At 45.9% G+C, this 18,900-nt stretch overlaps 1 protein-coding gene across 1 annotated transcript in view; it reads right to left on the reverse strand.

The window, feature by feature from the left end:
- The window catches only part of LOC126203579 (glucose dehydrogenase [FAD, quinone]-like), a 234,152-nt gene extending 219,933 nt beyond the window's left edge, over positions 1 to 14,219 (reverse strand). Inside the window, exons 1-2 of the mRNA XM_049937940.1 lie at positions 14,022 to 14,219; positions 1,729 to 1,977 (exon numbers count right to left, since the gene is read on the reverse strand). Of these exons, the coding sequence (XP_049793897.1) occupies positions 1,729 to 1,977; positions 14,022 to 14,219 (447 nt within the window). The remainder of the gene's footprint in view (positions 1 to 1,728; positions 1,978 to 14,021) is intronic.
- Positions 14,220 to 18,900: the final 4,681 nt, after the last annotated feature.

Consider the following 18,900-nt stretch of genomic DNA (forward strand, 5'->3'; position numbering starts at 1 on the left):
ATTCACAATTGATTCGTAACTCACTAGCGTGACGTCTAGCTGGCCGTCCTGGGCTTCTGACTGCCGCTTTCCTTACCCTTTCAACATTTTCCGGTGTCGTTAATCCGCGTCTCGGGCCAGGATGTTTCTTATCCAGTACGTTTCCAGTTGATGTGAAGTTTTCTACCCATCTGAGGATTGTGTTACGGCTCGAAACAGCTCCACGTCGACACACATTAAACCGCGCACGAAACAATCGCTGCGTAGCAATAATAGACTCACCACTTTTCACGAAACATTCGACGTTGCAAGTCCCACTGCTCCGTAGTGACTGAGTAAATGAAATGGCGTCTTGTGTGGATCAGAACTATCCCCACCACGACCACGTCCCACCACCGCGGACTCAGTACTACGCAGCTCAAAACCGTCCGTCTCCCGTGCGTCACCCTGTACATCTACATCCATACTCCGCAAGCCACCTGACGGTGTGTGGCGGAGGGTACCTTAAGTACCTCTATCGGTTCCCCCTTCTCTTCCAGTCTCATATTGTTCGTGGAAAGAAAGATTGTCGGTATGCCTCTGTGTGGGCTCTAATCTCTCTGATTTTATCCTCATGGTCTCTTCGCGAGATGCACGTATGAGGGAGCAATATACTGCTTGACTCCTCGGTGAAGGTATGTTCTCGAAATTTCAACAATAGCCCGTACCGAGCTACTGAGCGTCTCTCCTGCAAAGTCTTCCACTGGAGTTTATCTATCATCTCCGTAACGCTTTCGCGATTACTGAATGATCCTGTAACGAAGCGCGCTGCTCTCCGTTGGATCTTCTCTAAACCCTATCTGGTACGGATCCCACACTGGTGAGAAGTATTCAAGCAGTGGGCGAACAAGTGTACTGTAACCTACTTCCTTTGTTTTCGGACTGCATTTCCTTAGGATTGTTCCAGTGAATCTCAGGCTGGCATCTGCTTTACCGACAATTAATTTTATATGGGCATTCCATTTTAAATCACTCCTAATGCCTACTCCCAGACAAATTATGGAATTCACTGCTTCCAGTTGCTGACCTGCTGTATTGTAGCTAAATGATAAAGGATCTTTCTTTCTATGTATTCGCAGCACATTAGACTTGTCGACATTGAGATTCAGTTGCCATTCCCTGCACCATGCGTCAATTCGTAGCAGATCCTCCTGCATTTCAGTACAATTTTCCATTGTTACAACCTCTCGACATACTACAGCATCTTCCGCAAAAAGCCTCAGTGAACTTCCGATATTATTCACAAGGTCATTTATGTATATAGTGAATATCAACGGTCCTACAACACTACCCTGCGGCACACTTGAAATCACTCTTACTTCGGAAAACTTCTCTCCATTGAGAATGACATGCTGCGTCCTGTTATCTGAAAGGGAGGGAGGTGGCGGTTTAGATGCGACAGCGTACCAGGATTTGATATTAGTGGGTAAGTAATAATGACTGTTGGAGTCTGTTTTTGGGGGACAGTATAAGACATAGGGAGATATTCAATATTTGTGAGGAGGGGTGATACAGGATTGGATCCATGTGGGGCTGGTAGACATGGTTTCAATAGTGAGGTTTTATTCAGGCATCGTGTGTTGTAAGTCTTCAAGGTCATTCACTAAAATTCACCAAGAAAGTACGGTAACTGAAATGAAAAGTATTCCCGCAACAGGTGCCAATTTGAACCACGTTACGCAGCGACGCGACAATCAGTTGGGTGTTTACCTTTTTGAAGTAGTGCAGCACCTGGCCGTAGCCCCAGCCCGGGTTGCCGAGCGCCTCCCAGAGGTCGTAGTCCCTGCGCGAGCCGCGCGTGTACAGCATGTAGTTTATGACGGAGGTGCCACCCAGCACCTTGCCCCGGGGCCAGATGCAGCGCTGGTCTCGCAGACCCAGGCACGCGCCCGGCGACCGCTCCGTGCGGTAGCCCCAGTTCCACGCCGTCGGGATCGTGTACGACACCAGCATCGGCACCTGCACCAACCAACCAACCACCACATCACTCTCCCCTCTCACTACACCGGCACCCGGGATCAAATGGTTCAAATGGCTCTGAGCACTATGGGACAACATCTGAGGTCATCAGTCCCCTAGAACTTAGAACTACTTAAACCTAACTAACCTAAGGACATCACACACATCCATGCCCGAGGCAGCATTCGAAACAGCGACCGTAGCGGTCGCGCGGTTGCAGACTGTAGCGCCTAGAACACGCAGAATCCACTGAGTGTTTCAGGTCACGTCTACCTACGTGGTGTCTCAGTCCTGTGCACGCTGTAGAGGATCCTCAACTCAGAAGACGCATCTTAAAACTGCCAAAAGCTGTTTGTAACAAATATGCCGGAGAAAACAGCGCGCATAACCGTGGTTTGGTGGTGGGAGGGGGGCGGGGTGTCTTGTTGCTCGGTTCCTATTTGAGCTATGAATGTGGTGTAAAAAGTTTTGATATAGCCCGGAACAGTGGCCGTTCACAGAGATCATTCGAACATCTGTTTTACTGTAGATATGTTACGGTTTATTAAGCAAGCTTTGAACGACGAACCGAAGCTGGTGCCAAGGCAGACAGGGCGTATTGATTAATTCCTTTTGCAAAAGGTGTTAATTGGGCCGAAATTAATACTCAGCTAATGGCACCATCTGTATTTGTCCCGTTCGGATTTTGCGTGCAAAACACTCACCCTCGTTCGGATTGTACATAAAAAATTCAGTGACAAATAAATATCAGTTTAAAAAGAGCCTGAAAGACTTACTAATGGCCAACTCCTTCCACTCCATTGACGAATGTTTTAATAGAAACAAACGATGTATTGTATATACCCATACTATTAGTATTGTTATTTCAGCTTAACAAATTGACATGTTCCACATCTTCGAGGATCTCCTCAGCACGGATCTATGGAACGAAAAACTAATCTCATCTAACCTAATCTAACGTGCAAAAACAGTGACCATGAAATAAATCTGGACTGGAGCGAGACTGATTGTCCAAACTTGGTCCTCGGTGCTTCGGACCTCGGTCTGACAAAGGATTCAACTGTTTGAAAAGACCTTGCTTCGTTTAGGTCTCACGTGGAAAAACACGTTTTTCTTGGAGATTTTTGAAGCGTGCCAGTTCTACACTTCAGTCGGTTCAAACTTTGCATTAAGGTAAATAAATGTATTAAAGTCAAACGATTTTTTAAAATCCAATTATCTTTAGTCATTGTCAGGATACGATGATTTAAAATCGAGCTAAATGTACCACGTAAAATTCGTTCTGCTGTGAATTCCATGAGTAGAAACGGTTTAAAATGATTCAAATAAATAAAAATGCATATTTACGATAAAACTGCAAGCTAGCTTTAAAAAATGTAGCTTCATTGGGATTTTACCTGATAAAAACACGTTCTTTGTTAGCTTTTTAACGCGCACCAGTTCTATATTTCATATTTGTGTGAGTCTTGTTTTGTGAAAGCTTTCAGAAATGTTCAAATGTGTGTGAATTCCTAAGAGACCAAAATGCTCAGGTCATTGGTCCCTAGTCTTATACACTAATTGAACTAACTTAAACTAACTTATGCTAAGAACAACACATAGACCCATGTCCGAAGGAAGACTCGAATCTCCGGCGGAAGGGGCCGCGCAATCCGTGACATGTCGCCTCAAACCACGCGGCCACTCCGTGACAGCTTTATCCGTTGCTACGATATATTCAGCATGGTTCGAAAAACAACAAAAATCCATTACCGGTTCAGCTGTTGCCCGAGTCAACAAAAATCTACGTCGGTTGCCAAGCTATGGCGGCTTAATGTCAAAATTGTGGTAGAGGAAAAGATGGGAACCAGAATTAAAACTGCTCCTATCGTAGCACAATAAAAGACGAATATGTCCTGGGCAGAATTAGGGATGTGAAAAGATAGGAACTAACTTTATGACTTATCTCGCAGCTTCAAAGATATTTGAATCAAAACATCTTGACATATTCGCGCTTTTTTACGAGTTAGCCCCAGTTCCCCACCGAAGTGAGCTCTCTTAGACCCATGGTCTGTAACGTGTATGGTGAGGGGTGTCAGAATAAATAGACACAAATCTATGTCCCACTAAAGAGTGGAATGCATGTACAATAGGAATTTTCCAAGAACGGGAGTGCAATTGTAATTGGAAGTAACCCAGAGTGGAGATGAACGCATCCTACACTTTAATGCATATTGTGTCATATTGCACATGACAAATTCTATTTTAGATGACATAACATGCGGGCCGCGGTGGCCGAGCGGTTCTAGGAGCTTCATTTCGGAACCGCGCGACTGCTACGGTCGCAGGTTCGAATCCTACCTCGGGCATGGGTATGTGTGATGTCCTTTGGTTGGTTACGTTTAAATAGTTCTATGTTCTAGGGGACTGATGACCTCAGATGTTAAGTACCATAGTGCTTAGAGCCATTTGAACCATTTTTGACATGACATCTGGTGATATGTCACATGTCATAAGACATGACATCACGTACGTTACTTCACTTGACACGATGCATTATATTACATGGCATGATTAACAACACTAACGAATAAAAAAGTATGAATATGTCAAGAAGTTTTGATTCAAATGTGTCTGTAGCTGGCAGATCAGTCGGAAAGCCAGTTCCCGTCTTTTACACCCCTAATTCTGCCGGGGTATACTCGCTTTTTTGTGCTGTGATAGGGGCCATTTTCATTCTGGTATTAATATTTTTTTTTTAATTTTTGAGTAGTTTTGATCTTAAATTGTAAAGTGTGTCTGAAAATTTCGGTGAGTGGTCTCGCAAAAGGAAGGAAAGGAGAGTTACAAACAATACACCTTTACTGGCCTTCAAACTAAACACCAAGGCTACAAAACACAACTGACATCGGTTGTAAAGCTGCTGTATATCGTCAACAAAAGCTTCTTGTGGAATCTCTAGAAGCAACGTAGTTACGCTTTGCTGGATATCCGCATCGTTACAGGGTATAAGACCTGGTGCTATCAGTACTATGCGCAGACCAAGCGACGATCAGTGACATGGTGTTCATCGTCTTTCCTGCCTCCAAAAAAAAAAAAAAAAAAAAAAAAAAAAAAAAAAAAAAAAAGTCGGCTGACAAAATTCGAGATTAAGACGATGTTGATCGCCTATTTCCTCAGCAAGGGCTTGAGCCACCGTCAATTTCTACCCGGGGGGAGGTGGAGAAGAGGATGACCACCATGCCATTGACTGACGCTAAGTCTGCAGATCGTACTGGCTGCACTAGTTGTCATCTTCTGTAATGATGCGGACATCCAACAACGTTTAAACGCGGTGCTTGGGGCGATTCCACAAGAAGCGTTTGCTGACCATATCCAGCACCTTTACAATCGATGTCAGAAATGTGTTGTACCTAAAGATTAGTGTAAAGTTGGGTAAAGGTAATTTGCTTGTAACTCTTGTTTCTTTTACGTTCTGAGATCGTTCACAGATTTTTTTTTTCTGGTTAAGTACAGCTGTATTTACCAGAGTGCGTGATCTTCCATAATAATCGATGCTGGAGTTCCGACGATCCTCATCAGCTACGTCGTGAGTCCCTGTAGTTAGTGCAACACAAATTAGTGGACCGATCTTGCTATAATTTATACAGCGAGGATACTTCTTATAATCAAAAACATGTAGAAATACTTTAATAGATCCATTGGCGGTGTCCACTCTTGCTCTGTCTAGTTTTAAATAACTTTAATCCTTTTCGATAATTGTTAGTTGCCTGAAAAATGGTTGCAGTACATTGTTCACATTGTAATGTAAGAGCCTCGAATCTCATATTGGAGTATGCGATACACAGCTATTTATGTGTCACTTGATATATCGTTTACAATATTGTACTGTCTTCAGACCACGTTTCACATTTAATGTCCATTATTTAATGACGTGCGGAAGAACGGTAGGCTATATTCCAATTGACGCTAAAAACACACGATGTCATCAACAAAATCACAAATTTTAATGATTAGGGTTAATGTATTTACGAGTCAACTTTCAAATCCTCCATTTTGTTGAGCAGTTATTTTCACATGAAATTATCTTTTCGGAGTGGCAGAATTTCGGCTTAGAAGTATCAAGACTGTTCACTAATATATAAAGAAGTAAGTTGCACAGTAACCTGCTGAACTAAAAACATGTAATTCTTGAGCGAAAACATGCGGAAATATTAGTAATCGCAATAGTTTATTTATACACCAGGAATTCAGAGTTTTTAAGAGATATAATTGTTTGCATTTCATATTTTACAAAATTTAACTTTAGAAATTTTGTATTTTACACAACTATATATGAAGACTATTTGTATGTTTTTTTATGTTTTACTTGTACAAGTTTTTCTGTGTTGAAAAGTGCTTGAAGTATTCTTTGTAACTGATTGCAAATGTCTATGCATTATATAAGTGACCGCAGCAGCGACAACAGCAAAAAAATATCAACAACAATAGATTAACAACGAATTCTAAAAGCTAAGTATGGACATTAAAAGTAACGTTTTACTATTCTAAAAATTATATGACTTTCATTACGCCTCAATTGGTAGCTGAAACACACAATCAAAACTCATAATTTTTGGGCCTTATTTTTAAAAAAGTTTGCATGAGAACAAGAATGTTACAACATACTTATCAAAAGTTATGGACTGAACGAGAAATATCGATCCTACAATTAGTGTTGCACTACTTGCAAACTCCACTCCTGTTTTCACATCATCTACCATTTACATCGATACTGAGCAATCTGTCCTACAGCGTGTGGCGGAGGGTATCCCGTACCACTACGTCATTTCCTTTCCTGCCCCACTGGCAGATAGAGTGAGGGAAAAACCGCTATTTATATGCCTCCGTATGAGCCCTAATTTCTCGTGTCTTATTTTCGTGGTCATTACGCGCAATGTATGTTGGAGGCAACAGAAACGTTCTGCAGGCGGCTTCAAATGCCGGTTATCTAAATTTTCTGAATAGTGTTCCTCGAAAAGAACGTTGCTTTCTCTCCAGGAAATCACATTTTAATTCCCGAAGCATTTCCGCAACACTTGCATATTGTTCGAACCTACCTGTAACAAATAGAGTAGCCCTCCTCTGAACTGGTTCGATATCTTCCTTCAATCCTACCTAGTAAGGATCCAAAACACTCAAGCAGTACTAAAGAACAGGTCACACAAAAGTCCTATATGCAGTCTGCTTTACAGAAGAACCACAGTTTCCTAGACTCTCCCTGTAAGCCGAAGTCGACCATTTGCCTTTCCTAACACAATCCTCACATGCTCGCTAGATTTCATATCGCTTTGCACCGTTACGCCCAGATGTTCAAACGAAGTGACTGTCAAGGATGCTGCATCCGAACATTAGGGGTTTGTTTTTCCGACTCATCTGCATTATCTTACATTTTTCCACATTTATATCTAGCTGCCATTCATCACACCAACTAGAACTTTTGTATAAGTCATCTTATATCCGCCTAAAATCACTCAATTCAAACAACTTACCGTACACCACTGCACATCAACAAGCAGCAGCAGACTGCCGCTCACCCTGTCTGCCAGATCATTTATTATATAGAGAACACACTCCGCTGGAGCACTCCTGAGGATGCCCTTGTCTCTGACGAACACTCGCCGTCGATTCTATGTGTTAACAAGTCTTCGAGCCACTCACATACCTGTGAACCTATTCCATACGTTCGTACCTTCATTAACAGTCTGCAGTGGGGTATAACGTCAGACTCTTTCTGGAAGTACACTACTGGCCATTAAAACTTCTACACCAAGAAGAAATGCAGATGATAAACGGGTATTCATTGGACAAATATATTATACTATAACTGACATGTGATTACATTTTCACGCAATTTGGGTGTATAGTTCCTGAGAAATCAGTACCCAGAACAACCACCTCTGGCCGTAATAACGGCCTTGATACGCCAGGGGAACTGAGTCAAACAGAGCTTGGATGGCGTGTACACGTACAGCTGCCCATGCAGCTTCATCACGATACCACAGTTCATCAAGAGTAGTGACTGGCGTATTGTGACGAGCCAGTTGCTCGGCCACCATTGACCAGACGTTTTCAGTTGCTAAGAGATCTGGAGAATGTGCTGGCCAGGGCAGTAGTCGAACATTTTCTGTATCCAGGAAGGCAGTACCGGACCTGCAACATGCGGTCGTGCATTATCCTGCTGAAATGTAGGGTTTCGCAGGAATCGAATGAAGGGTAGAGCCCCGGGTCGTCACACATCTGAAATGTAACTTGCATTGTTCAAAGAGCCGCCAATGCGAACAAGAGGTGACTGAGACGTGTAACCAATGGCACCCCATATCATCACGCCGGGTGATACGCCAGTATGGCGATGACGAATACATGCTTCCAATGTGCATTCACCGCGATGTCGCCAAACACGGATGCGACCATCATGATGCTGTAAACAGAACCTGGATTCATCCGAAAAAATGACGTTTTGCCATTCGTGCACTCAGGTTCGTCGTTGAGTACACCATCGCAGGCGCTCCTGTCTGTGATGCAGCGTCAAGGGTAACCGCAGCTATGGTCTCCGAGCTGATAGTCCATGCTGCTGCAAACGTCGTCGAACTGTTCGTGCAGATGGTTGTTGTCTTGCAAACGTCCCCATCTGTTGACTCAGGGATCGAGACGTGGCTGCACGATCCGTTACAGCCATGGGAATAAGATGCCTGTCATCTCGACTGCTAGTGATACGAGACCGTTGGGATCCAGCACGGCTTTCCGTATTACCCTCCTGAACCCACCGATTCCATATTCTGCTAACAGTCATTGGATCTCGACCAACGAAAGCAGCATGTCGCGATACGATAAACCGTAATCGCGATAGGCTACAATCTGACCTTTATTAATGTCGGAAACGTGATGGTACGCATTTCTCCTGCTTACACGAGGCATCACAACAACGTTTCACCAGGCAGCGCCGGTCAAGGGCTGTTTGTGTATAAGAAATCGGTTGGAAACTTTCCTCATGCAGCGCGTTGTAGGTGTCGCCACCGGCGCCAACCTTGTATGAATGCTCTGAAAAGTTAATCATTTGCATATGACAACATCTTCTTCCTGTCGGTTTAATTTCACGTCTGTAGCACGCCATCGTCGTAGTGTAGCAATTTTAATGGCCAGTAGTGTATATAAATATGGAATATGCCTGTTTTCCTTCATCCATAGTTCGCAGTATATCATGAGAAAAAAGGGAAAGCTGAGTTTCGCACAGGCGTTGCTTTCTAAAACCAGGATAATTCGTGGAAATAAGCTTCTCAGTTTCAAGAGAACTTATTATACTCGAACTGAGAGTATGTTCAAGGATTTTGCAACAAAGCAGTGTCAGGGATAATGTCTCGTAATTTTGCGGGTTCGTTCGTTTGCCCTGCTTATACACAGGAGTCCCTTTCGCTTGGGACTTTGCGCTGGGCAAGAGATTCGTGATTTTGCAAGCTAAGTAAATGGCCAATACCGCGGAGTACTCTTAGAAAAATCGCTAGGGCTCTCGACTAACTGATGAGGATCTTCATAGCTCAGAGTTCGATTGTTGTGGGAGTTGCTTACTTTGATAAATGCAGCAGTAGTATGACCTACAAAAAACACGAGCATAAAAACACTCCACCATGCGCAGATTGCAATAGCTGCACCGACACTGAGCATATACTAGTGCCACACTATTCTGAAGTTCTACTTTGGCTCTCTCCGACTTCTTAACAAGACCACTCCCAATTCGTCCACTTCTGCATAAATTGATACTCCACCTGATAAAGTCCAGGAACGGGTCGGGCGTCAGGTGGTGAAAAGAGTATTGGACAGCAGTATCGATTCCCGACACATTGTTTGCGTCTTACGTGGAAAACATTTACCAACACAAGGCGTGATCAAAAGCCAACGGGAATTTTTTATTTCGCAGGCCTTACACATTAGATTTTCACAATTTTTTGTATTATGCTGGTAAACGTCTTCTTGATGTATGTTCACATTTTCAGCTACTTTCAGTGTTTAGATTATTGTTGACAGTCGAGAAGGTTATAAGTGTTTTCGAGTGTTCGTCGACTTTTTACGTTCGCGAAAAGATGTATCGAAGAATTTGCATTAAATTTTAATTGAAAAATATAATGACTGTGGCTTTTCGCAAATCTTCTATGAATGTGAGAAGGGCTTACTAGCAGTATGAACGTTTCAATGATGGTCGAGAAGGCGTTGAAGACGACGGCCTTGCATATCAATTGAAGAAGACGACATGGAAGGAGTAAAGAAAATTGTTCTGGAAAATCGCCTAATCACCATCAGAGAGGTTTCTGGTGATGTCAGCATTTTCTCTGCCTCAAGCGAAGCTATTTTTTCGGATGGACGTGAAACGTGTAACAGCAAAATTTGTTCCGAAATTGTTGCTTTTCGACCAAACACGACGTTGCGTAGACATCGTTCAGGAATTGCTGAATGAAGTCGACAACTATCCAGAACTACTACACAAGGCTATAACAGGTGTCGAAACATGGGTGTATGGGCTTGACGTCGAAGCCGAGGTCCAATCGTCCCAGAGGAAACTGCCTGAAGAGCCAAGACCGAAAAAATTTTGACAATTTCGATCATACGTAAACGTTTTTCCCACTGTTTACTTCGTTTACAATGGGCTATTGCATCAATACTACCTGCCTTACATCGTACGATCAGCAACGAATATGGATATTCCAATTTAGATCATATGTAAACGTTTTTCCCACTGTTTTCTTCGATTACAATGGGCTATTGCATCAATAGTTCGTGCCTTACGTCGTACGATCAGCAACGAATATGGATATGTGCCGATTGCGTGAAGAAATCCAAAGAAAACTACCGGCACTGTGGCAAAACCACTCTTGGAAATTGCATCACTATAGTGCTCACACCTCAGTGCTTGTTCGTGATTTTTTTTTTTTTTTGTTTTTAGCAAGAATCAAAACCTTTATATTGCCTCAGCCACGTTATTCGCCGGACATGGCCCCATGCGACTTCTTTTTATTTCCGAGGTTGACGAGAACCATGAAAAGACGTCGTTTTCTATTGGCGGGATAAAAAACTAATCACTGAAGTGAGTTCAAATCAAAATGGTTCAAATGGCTCTGAGCAAAAGTCCCCTAGAACTTAGAACTACTTAAACCTAACTAACCTAAGGACATCACACACATCCATGCCCGAGGCAGGATTCGAACCTGCGACCGTAGCAGTCGCGCGGCTCCGGACTGAGCGCCTAGAACCGCTAGACCACCGCGGCCGGCGAAGTGAGCTCAAAAAGTGCTTATAACATTGGAAAAAGCTCTGGCAGAAGCGTTTTTCGACTGGTCAGCCAGAATATGTGACCATCAACGTAATAGCCGGCATGCCCACATTTGGCACGGATGAGAATGGCGGGGCGTCGTGGCCTTGGCAGGTCGCTGGAAGGAGTTCGCACCACATCTGCATACGCAAGTCACTTAATTCCTGTAAATTTCGGAGAAGGGAGCGATGAGATCGGACTGTTCAATTCTGACCAGTTTGGGGGGGGGGGGGGATGCAGCACATCAACTGGAAGTCGCCCCTGTCCCCCCCCCCCCCCGAATCACTCCTGGCCTTATGATATGTAATATTATCTTGTCGGAAAATACCACTGCCGTCGGGAAACAATATCGTCAGCAAGGGCTTTACGTGGTCTGCAACCAGTGTAAGATACTTCTTAGCTCTCATGGTGCCTAGCACGAGCTCCACTGGACTCTTGGATGTCCACGTTAATGTTCCCCGGAGCGTAATGAAGCCACCGCCAGCTTGTCTCCGTCCCGCGGTGCAGGTGTCAAGGAGCTGTTCCCCTGGAAGATGACGGATTCGCACCCTCCCATCTGCATGATGAAGAAGGTATCGAGCTTCATGAGACCATGCAACGCTCTGCCAATGAGCCAACCTCCCATGGCGCCGGTCATGGCTCCATTTCAGTCGTAGTTGCCGATGTCGTGGTGTTAACATTGGCACATGCGTCGGCTGCGTAGGTACATCTTTAGGAGTGTTTGGAGCACTATGTATTGAGACACACTTGTACTCTGCCCCGAATTAAAGTCGGATGTTAGTTCCGCTACAATTCGCCGTCTGTCCTGTTTCACCAGTCTGCCCAGCCTACGGTGTCCGACAACTGTAATGAGGGGTGGTCACCCAACCCTACGACATCTAGACTTGGTTTCGCCAAGTGTTGAAGACACTCCCCACAGCACTCCTTCAACACCCGAAAAGTCATAAAGTTCCCGAAATGCTCGTGCCGAGTCTCCGGGCCGTCACAATCTGCCCTCTGTCAAACTCACATACATCGCGCGCGTTCCCCATTCTACACACGGACAACATGTTCGCTGATACTACACTACTGGCCATTAAAATTGCTACACGAAGAAGAAATGCCATGTTAAACGGGTATTCATTCGAAAAATTTATTATACTAGAACTGACATGTGACTACATTTTCGCGCAATTGGGGTGCATAAATCCTGAGGAATCAGTACCCAGAACAAGCACCTCTGGCCGTAATAACGGCCTTGATACGACTGGGCATTGAGTCAAACAGAGCTTGGATAGCGTGTACAGGTACAGCTGCCCATGTAGCTTCAACACAATACCACAGTTCATCTAGAGTAGTGACTGGCGTATTGTGACGAGCCAGTTGCTCGGCCACCATTGACCACATGTTTTCAGGTGGTGAGAGATCTGGAGAATGAGCTGGACAGGGCAGTAGTCGAACATTTTCTGTATCCAGGAAGGCAGTACCGGACCTGCAACATGCGGTCGTGCATTATCCTGCTGAAATGTAGGGTTTCGCAGGGATCGAACGAAGGGTAGAGCCCCGGGTCGTCACACATCTGAAATTTAACTTGCATTGTTCAAAGAGCCGCCAATGCGAACAAGAGGTGACCGAGACGTGTAACCAATGGCACCCCATACCATCACGCCGGGTAATACGCCAGTATGGCCATGACGAATACACGCTTCCAATGTACGTTCACCGCGATGTCGCCAAACACGGATGCGACCATCATGAAGCTGAAAAACGGAACCTGGATTCATCCGAAAAAATGACGTTTTGCCATTCGTGCACCCAGGTTCGTCGCTGAGTACACCATCGCAGGCGCTCCTGTCTGTGACGCAGTGTCAAGGGTAACCGCACCCATGGTCACCGAGCTGATAGTCCATGCTGCCGCAAACGTCGTCGGACTGTTCGTGCAGATGGTTGTTGTCTTGCTAACGTCCCCATCTGTTGACTCAGGGATCGAGACGTGGCTGCACGATCCGTTACAGGCATGCGGATAAGATGCGTGTCATCTCGACTGCTAGTGATACGAGGCCGTTGGGATCCAGCACGGCGTTCCGTATTACCCTCCTGAACCCACCGATTCCATATTCTGCTAACAAGCAGCAATGTCGCGATACGATAAACAGCAATCGCGATAGGCTACAATCCGACCTTTATCAAAGTCGGAAACGTGATGGTACGCATTTCTCCTCCTTACACGAGGCATTAGAACAACGTTTCACCAGGCAATTCCGGTCAACTGCTGTTTGTGTATGAGAAATTGGCTGGAAACTTTCCTCATGTCAGCATGTTGTAGGTGTCGCCACCGGCGCCAACTTTCTGTGAATGCTCTGAAAAGCTAATCATTTGCATCTTATTCGTGTCGGTTAAATTTCGTGTCTTTATCACGCCATCTTCGTGGTGTAGCAATTTAAATGGCCAGTAGCGTACATGCACCGTGCGTGTGTCTGACGCAGTCATTCAGACGCTGCTATAGCCTGGACTGGTTTTTATCGATGGTAGGTCAGTGGTCATAATGTTCTGTCTGATCAGTGTACCAGAGGGGGGTTACTCTGAAGGGGACAAAGTTGGCGCTGATAATTAAATAGCGCTTCTATAAGAAAAACAAAAATTTTCGTTACTTTTTGATCACACCTCATGCGGTACAGTAACTCCACGCGGTATTATTAGCGATTGCTGCATGCAGACCAGAGTGGTTATGTACTGAAGTGCCCACCTGATTGAAGATGCTCTCCTCGCCGCCGGCCTCTATGAGCAGCACCGACCACTCGGGGATCTCGGAGAGGCGCGAGGCCAGCGCGCAGCCCGCTGACCCGCCGCCCACGATGACGAAGTCGTAGACGTCCTTCTGGGCGAGCGCCGGGCCCAGCGGGGACACCGCCACCAGCAGACTCAGCACCGCCAGGGCAGGCATGGCGGCCGCAGCTCGCTCCTGAGGCACGAGAGCGCGCGTCAGCCACCTCAACACGGAAACGGCGACAGCGGGAACAGAAACAGATACGAGGCTAATCCCAAAGGTAAGGTCTATTTTTTATGAGTACATAGACCAGTTTGTTTGTACAATGGTTTACATCAGTTTACAGCTTGAACATTTAGCTACACTCCTGGAAATGGAAAAAAGAACACATTGACACCGGTGTGTCAGACCCACCATACTTGCTCCGGACACTGCGAGAGGGCTGTACAAGCAATGATCACACGCACGGCACAGCGGACACACCAGGAACCGCGGTGTTGGCCGTCGAATGGCGCTACCTGCGCAGCATTTGTGCACCGCCGCCGTCAGTGTCAGCCAGTTTGCTGTGGCATATGGAGCTCCATCGCAGTCTTTAACACTGGTAGCATGCCGCGACAGCGTGGACGTGAACCGTATGTGCAGTTGACGGACTTTGAGCGAGGGCGTATAGTGGGCATGCGGGAGGCCGGGTGGACGTACCGCCGAATTGCTCAACACGTGGGGCGTGAGGTCTCCACAGTACATCGATGTTGTCGCCAGTGGTCGGCGGAAGGTGCACGTGCCCGTCGACCTGGGACCGGACCGCAGCGACGCACGGATGCACGCCAAGACCGTAGGATCCTACGCAGTGCCGTAGGGGACCGCACCGCCACTTCCCAGCAAATTAGGCACACTGTTGCTCCTGGGGTATCGGCGAGGACCATTCGCAACCGTCTCCATGAAGCTGGGCTACGGTCCCGCACACCGTTAGGCCGTCTTCCGCTCACGCCCCAACATCGTGCAGCCCGCCTCCAGTGGTGTCGCGACAGGCGTGAATGGAGGGACGAATGGAGACGTGTCGTCTTCAGCGATGAGAGTCGCTTCTGCCTTGGTGCCAATGATGGTGGTATGCGTGTTTGGCGCCGTGCAGGTGAGCGCCACAATCAGGACTGCATACGACCGAGGCACACAGGGCCAACACCCGGCATCATGGTGTGGGGAGCGATCTCCTACACTGGCCGCACACCACTGGTGATCGTCGAGGGGACACTGAATAGTGCACGGTACATCCAAACCGTCATCGAACCCATCGTTCTACCATTCCTAGACCGGCAAGGGAACTTGCTGTTCCAACAGGACAATGCACGTCCGCATGTATCCCGTGCCACCCAACGTGCTCTAGAAGGTGTAAGTCAACTACCCTGGCCAGCAAGATCTCCGGATCTGTCCCCCATTGAGCATGTTTGGGACTGGATGAAGCGTCGTCTCACGCGGTCTGCACGTCCAGCACGAACGCTGGTCCAACTGAGGCGCCAGGTGGAAATGGCATGGCAAGCCGTTCCACAGGACTACATCCAGCATCTCTACGATCGTCTCCATGGGAGAATAGCAGCCTGCATTGCTGCGAAAGGTGGATATACACTGTACTAGTGCCGACATTGTGCATGCTCTGTTGCCTGTGTCTATGTGCCTGTGGTTCTGTTAGTGTGATCATGTGATGTATCTGACCCCAGGAATGTGTCAATAAAGTTTCCCCTTCCTGGGACAATGAATTCACGGTGTTCTTATTTCAATTTCCAGGAGTGTATTTTTTGATACAATCACAATTTCTGTCGATGCATTTTTGTAGAGGCTTTGGCAGTTTTTGTATGCCCATGTCGTACCAGCTAGCCGCCACGCTGTTCAGAAAGTTATTAACCTCTTCTTTCACCTCATCGTCGGAGCTCAATCGCTCGGACCACAATTAACGCTGACAGATACTGTGAGACTCTGAAAAAACTCAAACGGGCAATTCAGAACCGCAGAAGAGGAATGTTGAGCAAGGGCGTACACATTCTCCATGAAAACGCTCGCACACACATCGCTCGGCAAACCGTTGCTCTCCTACAACATTTTCAGTGGAACATTATCACCCACTCATCTTATAGTCATGACTTGGGGCGCAGTGACTATCACCTGTTCCGTAGGTTGAAAGAACATTTGGCCGGAAAGCGATTCAGCTCCGACGACGACGTGAAAGAAGAGGTTCATAACTTTCTGAACAGCATTGCGGCGAGCTGGGGTGACATGGGCATACAAAAACTGCTACAACCTCTACAAAAGTGCATCGACAGAAATGGTGATTATGTCGAAAACTACCTAAATGTTCAAGTTGTAAACTGACGTAAAACATTGTACAAATAAACTGGTCTATGCACTTATAAAAAAAATAGGAGACCTTACTTTGGGATTGCCCTCGCACTATAGAGAAGACCGGGGTTAGGTGGAATAAGGGACTAGTTGAGATACAGCTATTCCAAGCCACCGTGAAGAGAGAGCGCTGTCGTCGTGGTAGTGAGGAGTGTATGTAAAGATGCACCAGCCACTGTAACTTGACTCTGTGTGGGAGCGTCTCGAACGAAGGATCTCTCTTCCAATGGTTTTCTGACTGATGAGTAACTTTTTTCGTCATATACTTTTTCCATAAATTGAAGGTGGGTGGGGTGGGGGAAGGGGGGGGGTGATATAAGAAATTAAGGGACTTTGGATGTCAGCTAAATCGGGGCTCTATGCGGAATCAGCGACCACGTGTGAAAATCTGTGCCAGACCAGGATTCAAACCCGGGATCTCCCGCTTACCAGGCACCTGCGTTAACCACTGCGCCACCTGGACGCAGTGTTTATTGCAACTGCGCGAACTATCGCTGCAGGCTTCAAAGCCGAACCACGTTCCCTCCTAGCGCCACCTGCCTGCAGTCCCTAACCGTGTACCCACGCTGCTTTGAGAGTCTCGCCGTAGGTCGGACGAACTTGTACATTCGCCCTGAATGAAGTGGATTCATTGCCCATTGAGGTACATCACTTATTAGACTGCGTGGTGTTTGTTCTTTCAGACACGAACGAATACGTCGTGTCTGTTCTTTCTGACATGTAGATCGAATTTAGAGGCTACTCAAAAATGTGTGTGAAGTATTATGGGACTTAACTGCTAAGGTCATCAGTCCCTAAGCTTACACACTAGTTAACTTAAATTATCCTAAGGACTAACACACACACCCATGCCCGAGGGAGGACTCGAAACCTCCGCTGGGACCAGCCGCACAGTCCATGACTGCAGCGCCTAGACCGCTCGGCTAATCCCGCGCGGCTTAGGGGCTACTGATGGCAGTTTTCGAAGGAGCGGTTAACTGTGGTTGCCTGCATGTATCATAATTTTTCATTTCTCATTTGTGAGACAGAATAGTATCCATTTAGTTTTTGATATCACCGTGGGTCCATCTGGCTTGCTTAGGAATGAGGTCAGCTGGTATACCTATGTAAATTCGCCCCACACCTAAGACAATGTAAACAATTTCTGAAAAAAAAAGAACATGTACACAATAACCCAGAAGAAATTCACCTTTCCCTGCAGCCGGACCCCGGCAGCAATCCAGCCGTAACCGAGAAGAGAGGTTACTGCTGTTCTAGCACACGTTCCTATCGAAGATAGAGTCGCGGCCGAAAGGGCCAATAAGAAGAAAACACCATGCACAGTCAAGAAGGATGACATGCCTAAGGTTGACAAGTCGAAGAAGGAAAAACTTCTCAGAGAACGTCAATTTGAATTTTCTTCTACAGAATGTGATGACAGTGTGTCAGACGTTAGCTACGCCGAAACTGACAACAGCTTGCGCTTCCATAATGGTACTTCAGAGGCTGAAAAACCTCTCCATGGTGAAGATCTTTATGCTGCAGTCTCCTGGCGAGACGATAGTGAGGATTCTCACTCGTCAGTTCCCACGATCCCTGGAGAGCCTCAAAAAGAAGCCAAAAGTTCACATCGAACGAGACTAACATCGAACCCCTGCAATCTCAACAGACTCCGTCACCCTGAATTCCATAAAAATGACTGTTTTTGTGAAGTACCATCCCAATCAGTACATTGGAAAGATTGTCGAAATCTATTGCAACGAGATTCGCGTGTCCACTGTGGTCACAAAGGGGATGAGAAACTGCAAATGGCCAGACGATAATCATTCAGTTGAATACTACCGAAGTAAAATTGTTCGAAAATAGAACTCATCTATTCAAATAAACGAGCGCCCACTGCTACATTTGTGATTGATTTAAAAGACTGGGCTAATTCTAATAACCGTAGGTAGGTATGATAATAATCAGGATCTATTTCTCGTGAAGAGTTAATAGTTTGTTCACACATTTTAAGTCCATAAGGTTATTTATTCATTTAAGAAGAATTCAATTTTCTTCGAGTATTATTAATTCACAATGTACTTTTCTTTAAACAGTTCATTCTTTGAAGAAAAAGCTACTCCGACTTTCAAAATTCCTCGAAAATTGCTGTGTTCTGCCTAAGTATCCCTACGCATATCAATTTATGCCAACTCGCCCGTAGGGGTATGCCAGCTCAGCCCGCACCCGGGATTGTTAGTGTAGTTGCAAGCTTTTAATACACTCCTGGAAATTGAAATAAGAACACCGTGAATTCATTGTCCCAGGAAGGGGAAACTTTATTGACACATTCCTGGGGTCAGATACATCACATGATCACACTGACAGAACCACAGGCGCATAGACACAGGCAACAGAGCATGCACAATGTCGGCACTAGTACAGTGTATATCCACCTTTCGCAGCAATGCAGGCTGCTATTCTCCCATGGAGACGATCGTAGAGATGCTGG

The sequence above is a fragment of the Schistocerca nitens genome, chromosome 9, assembly GCF_023898315.1.
Source record: "Schistocerca nitens isolate TAMUIC-IGC-003100 chromosome 9, iqSchNite1.1, whole genome shotgun sequence".
NCBI lineage: Eukaryota > Metazoa > Arthropoda > Insecta > Orthoptera > Acrididae > Schistocerca > Schistocerca nitens.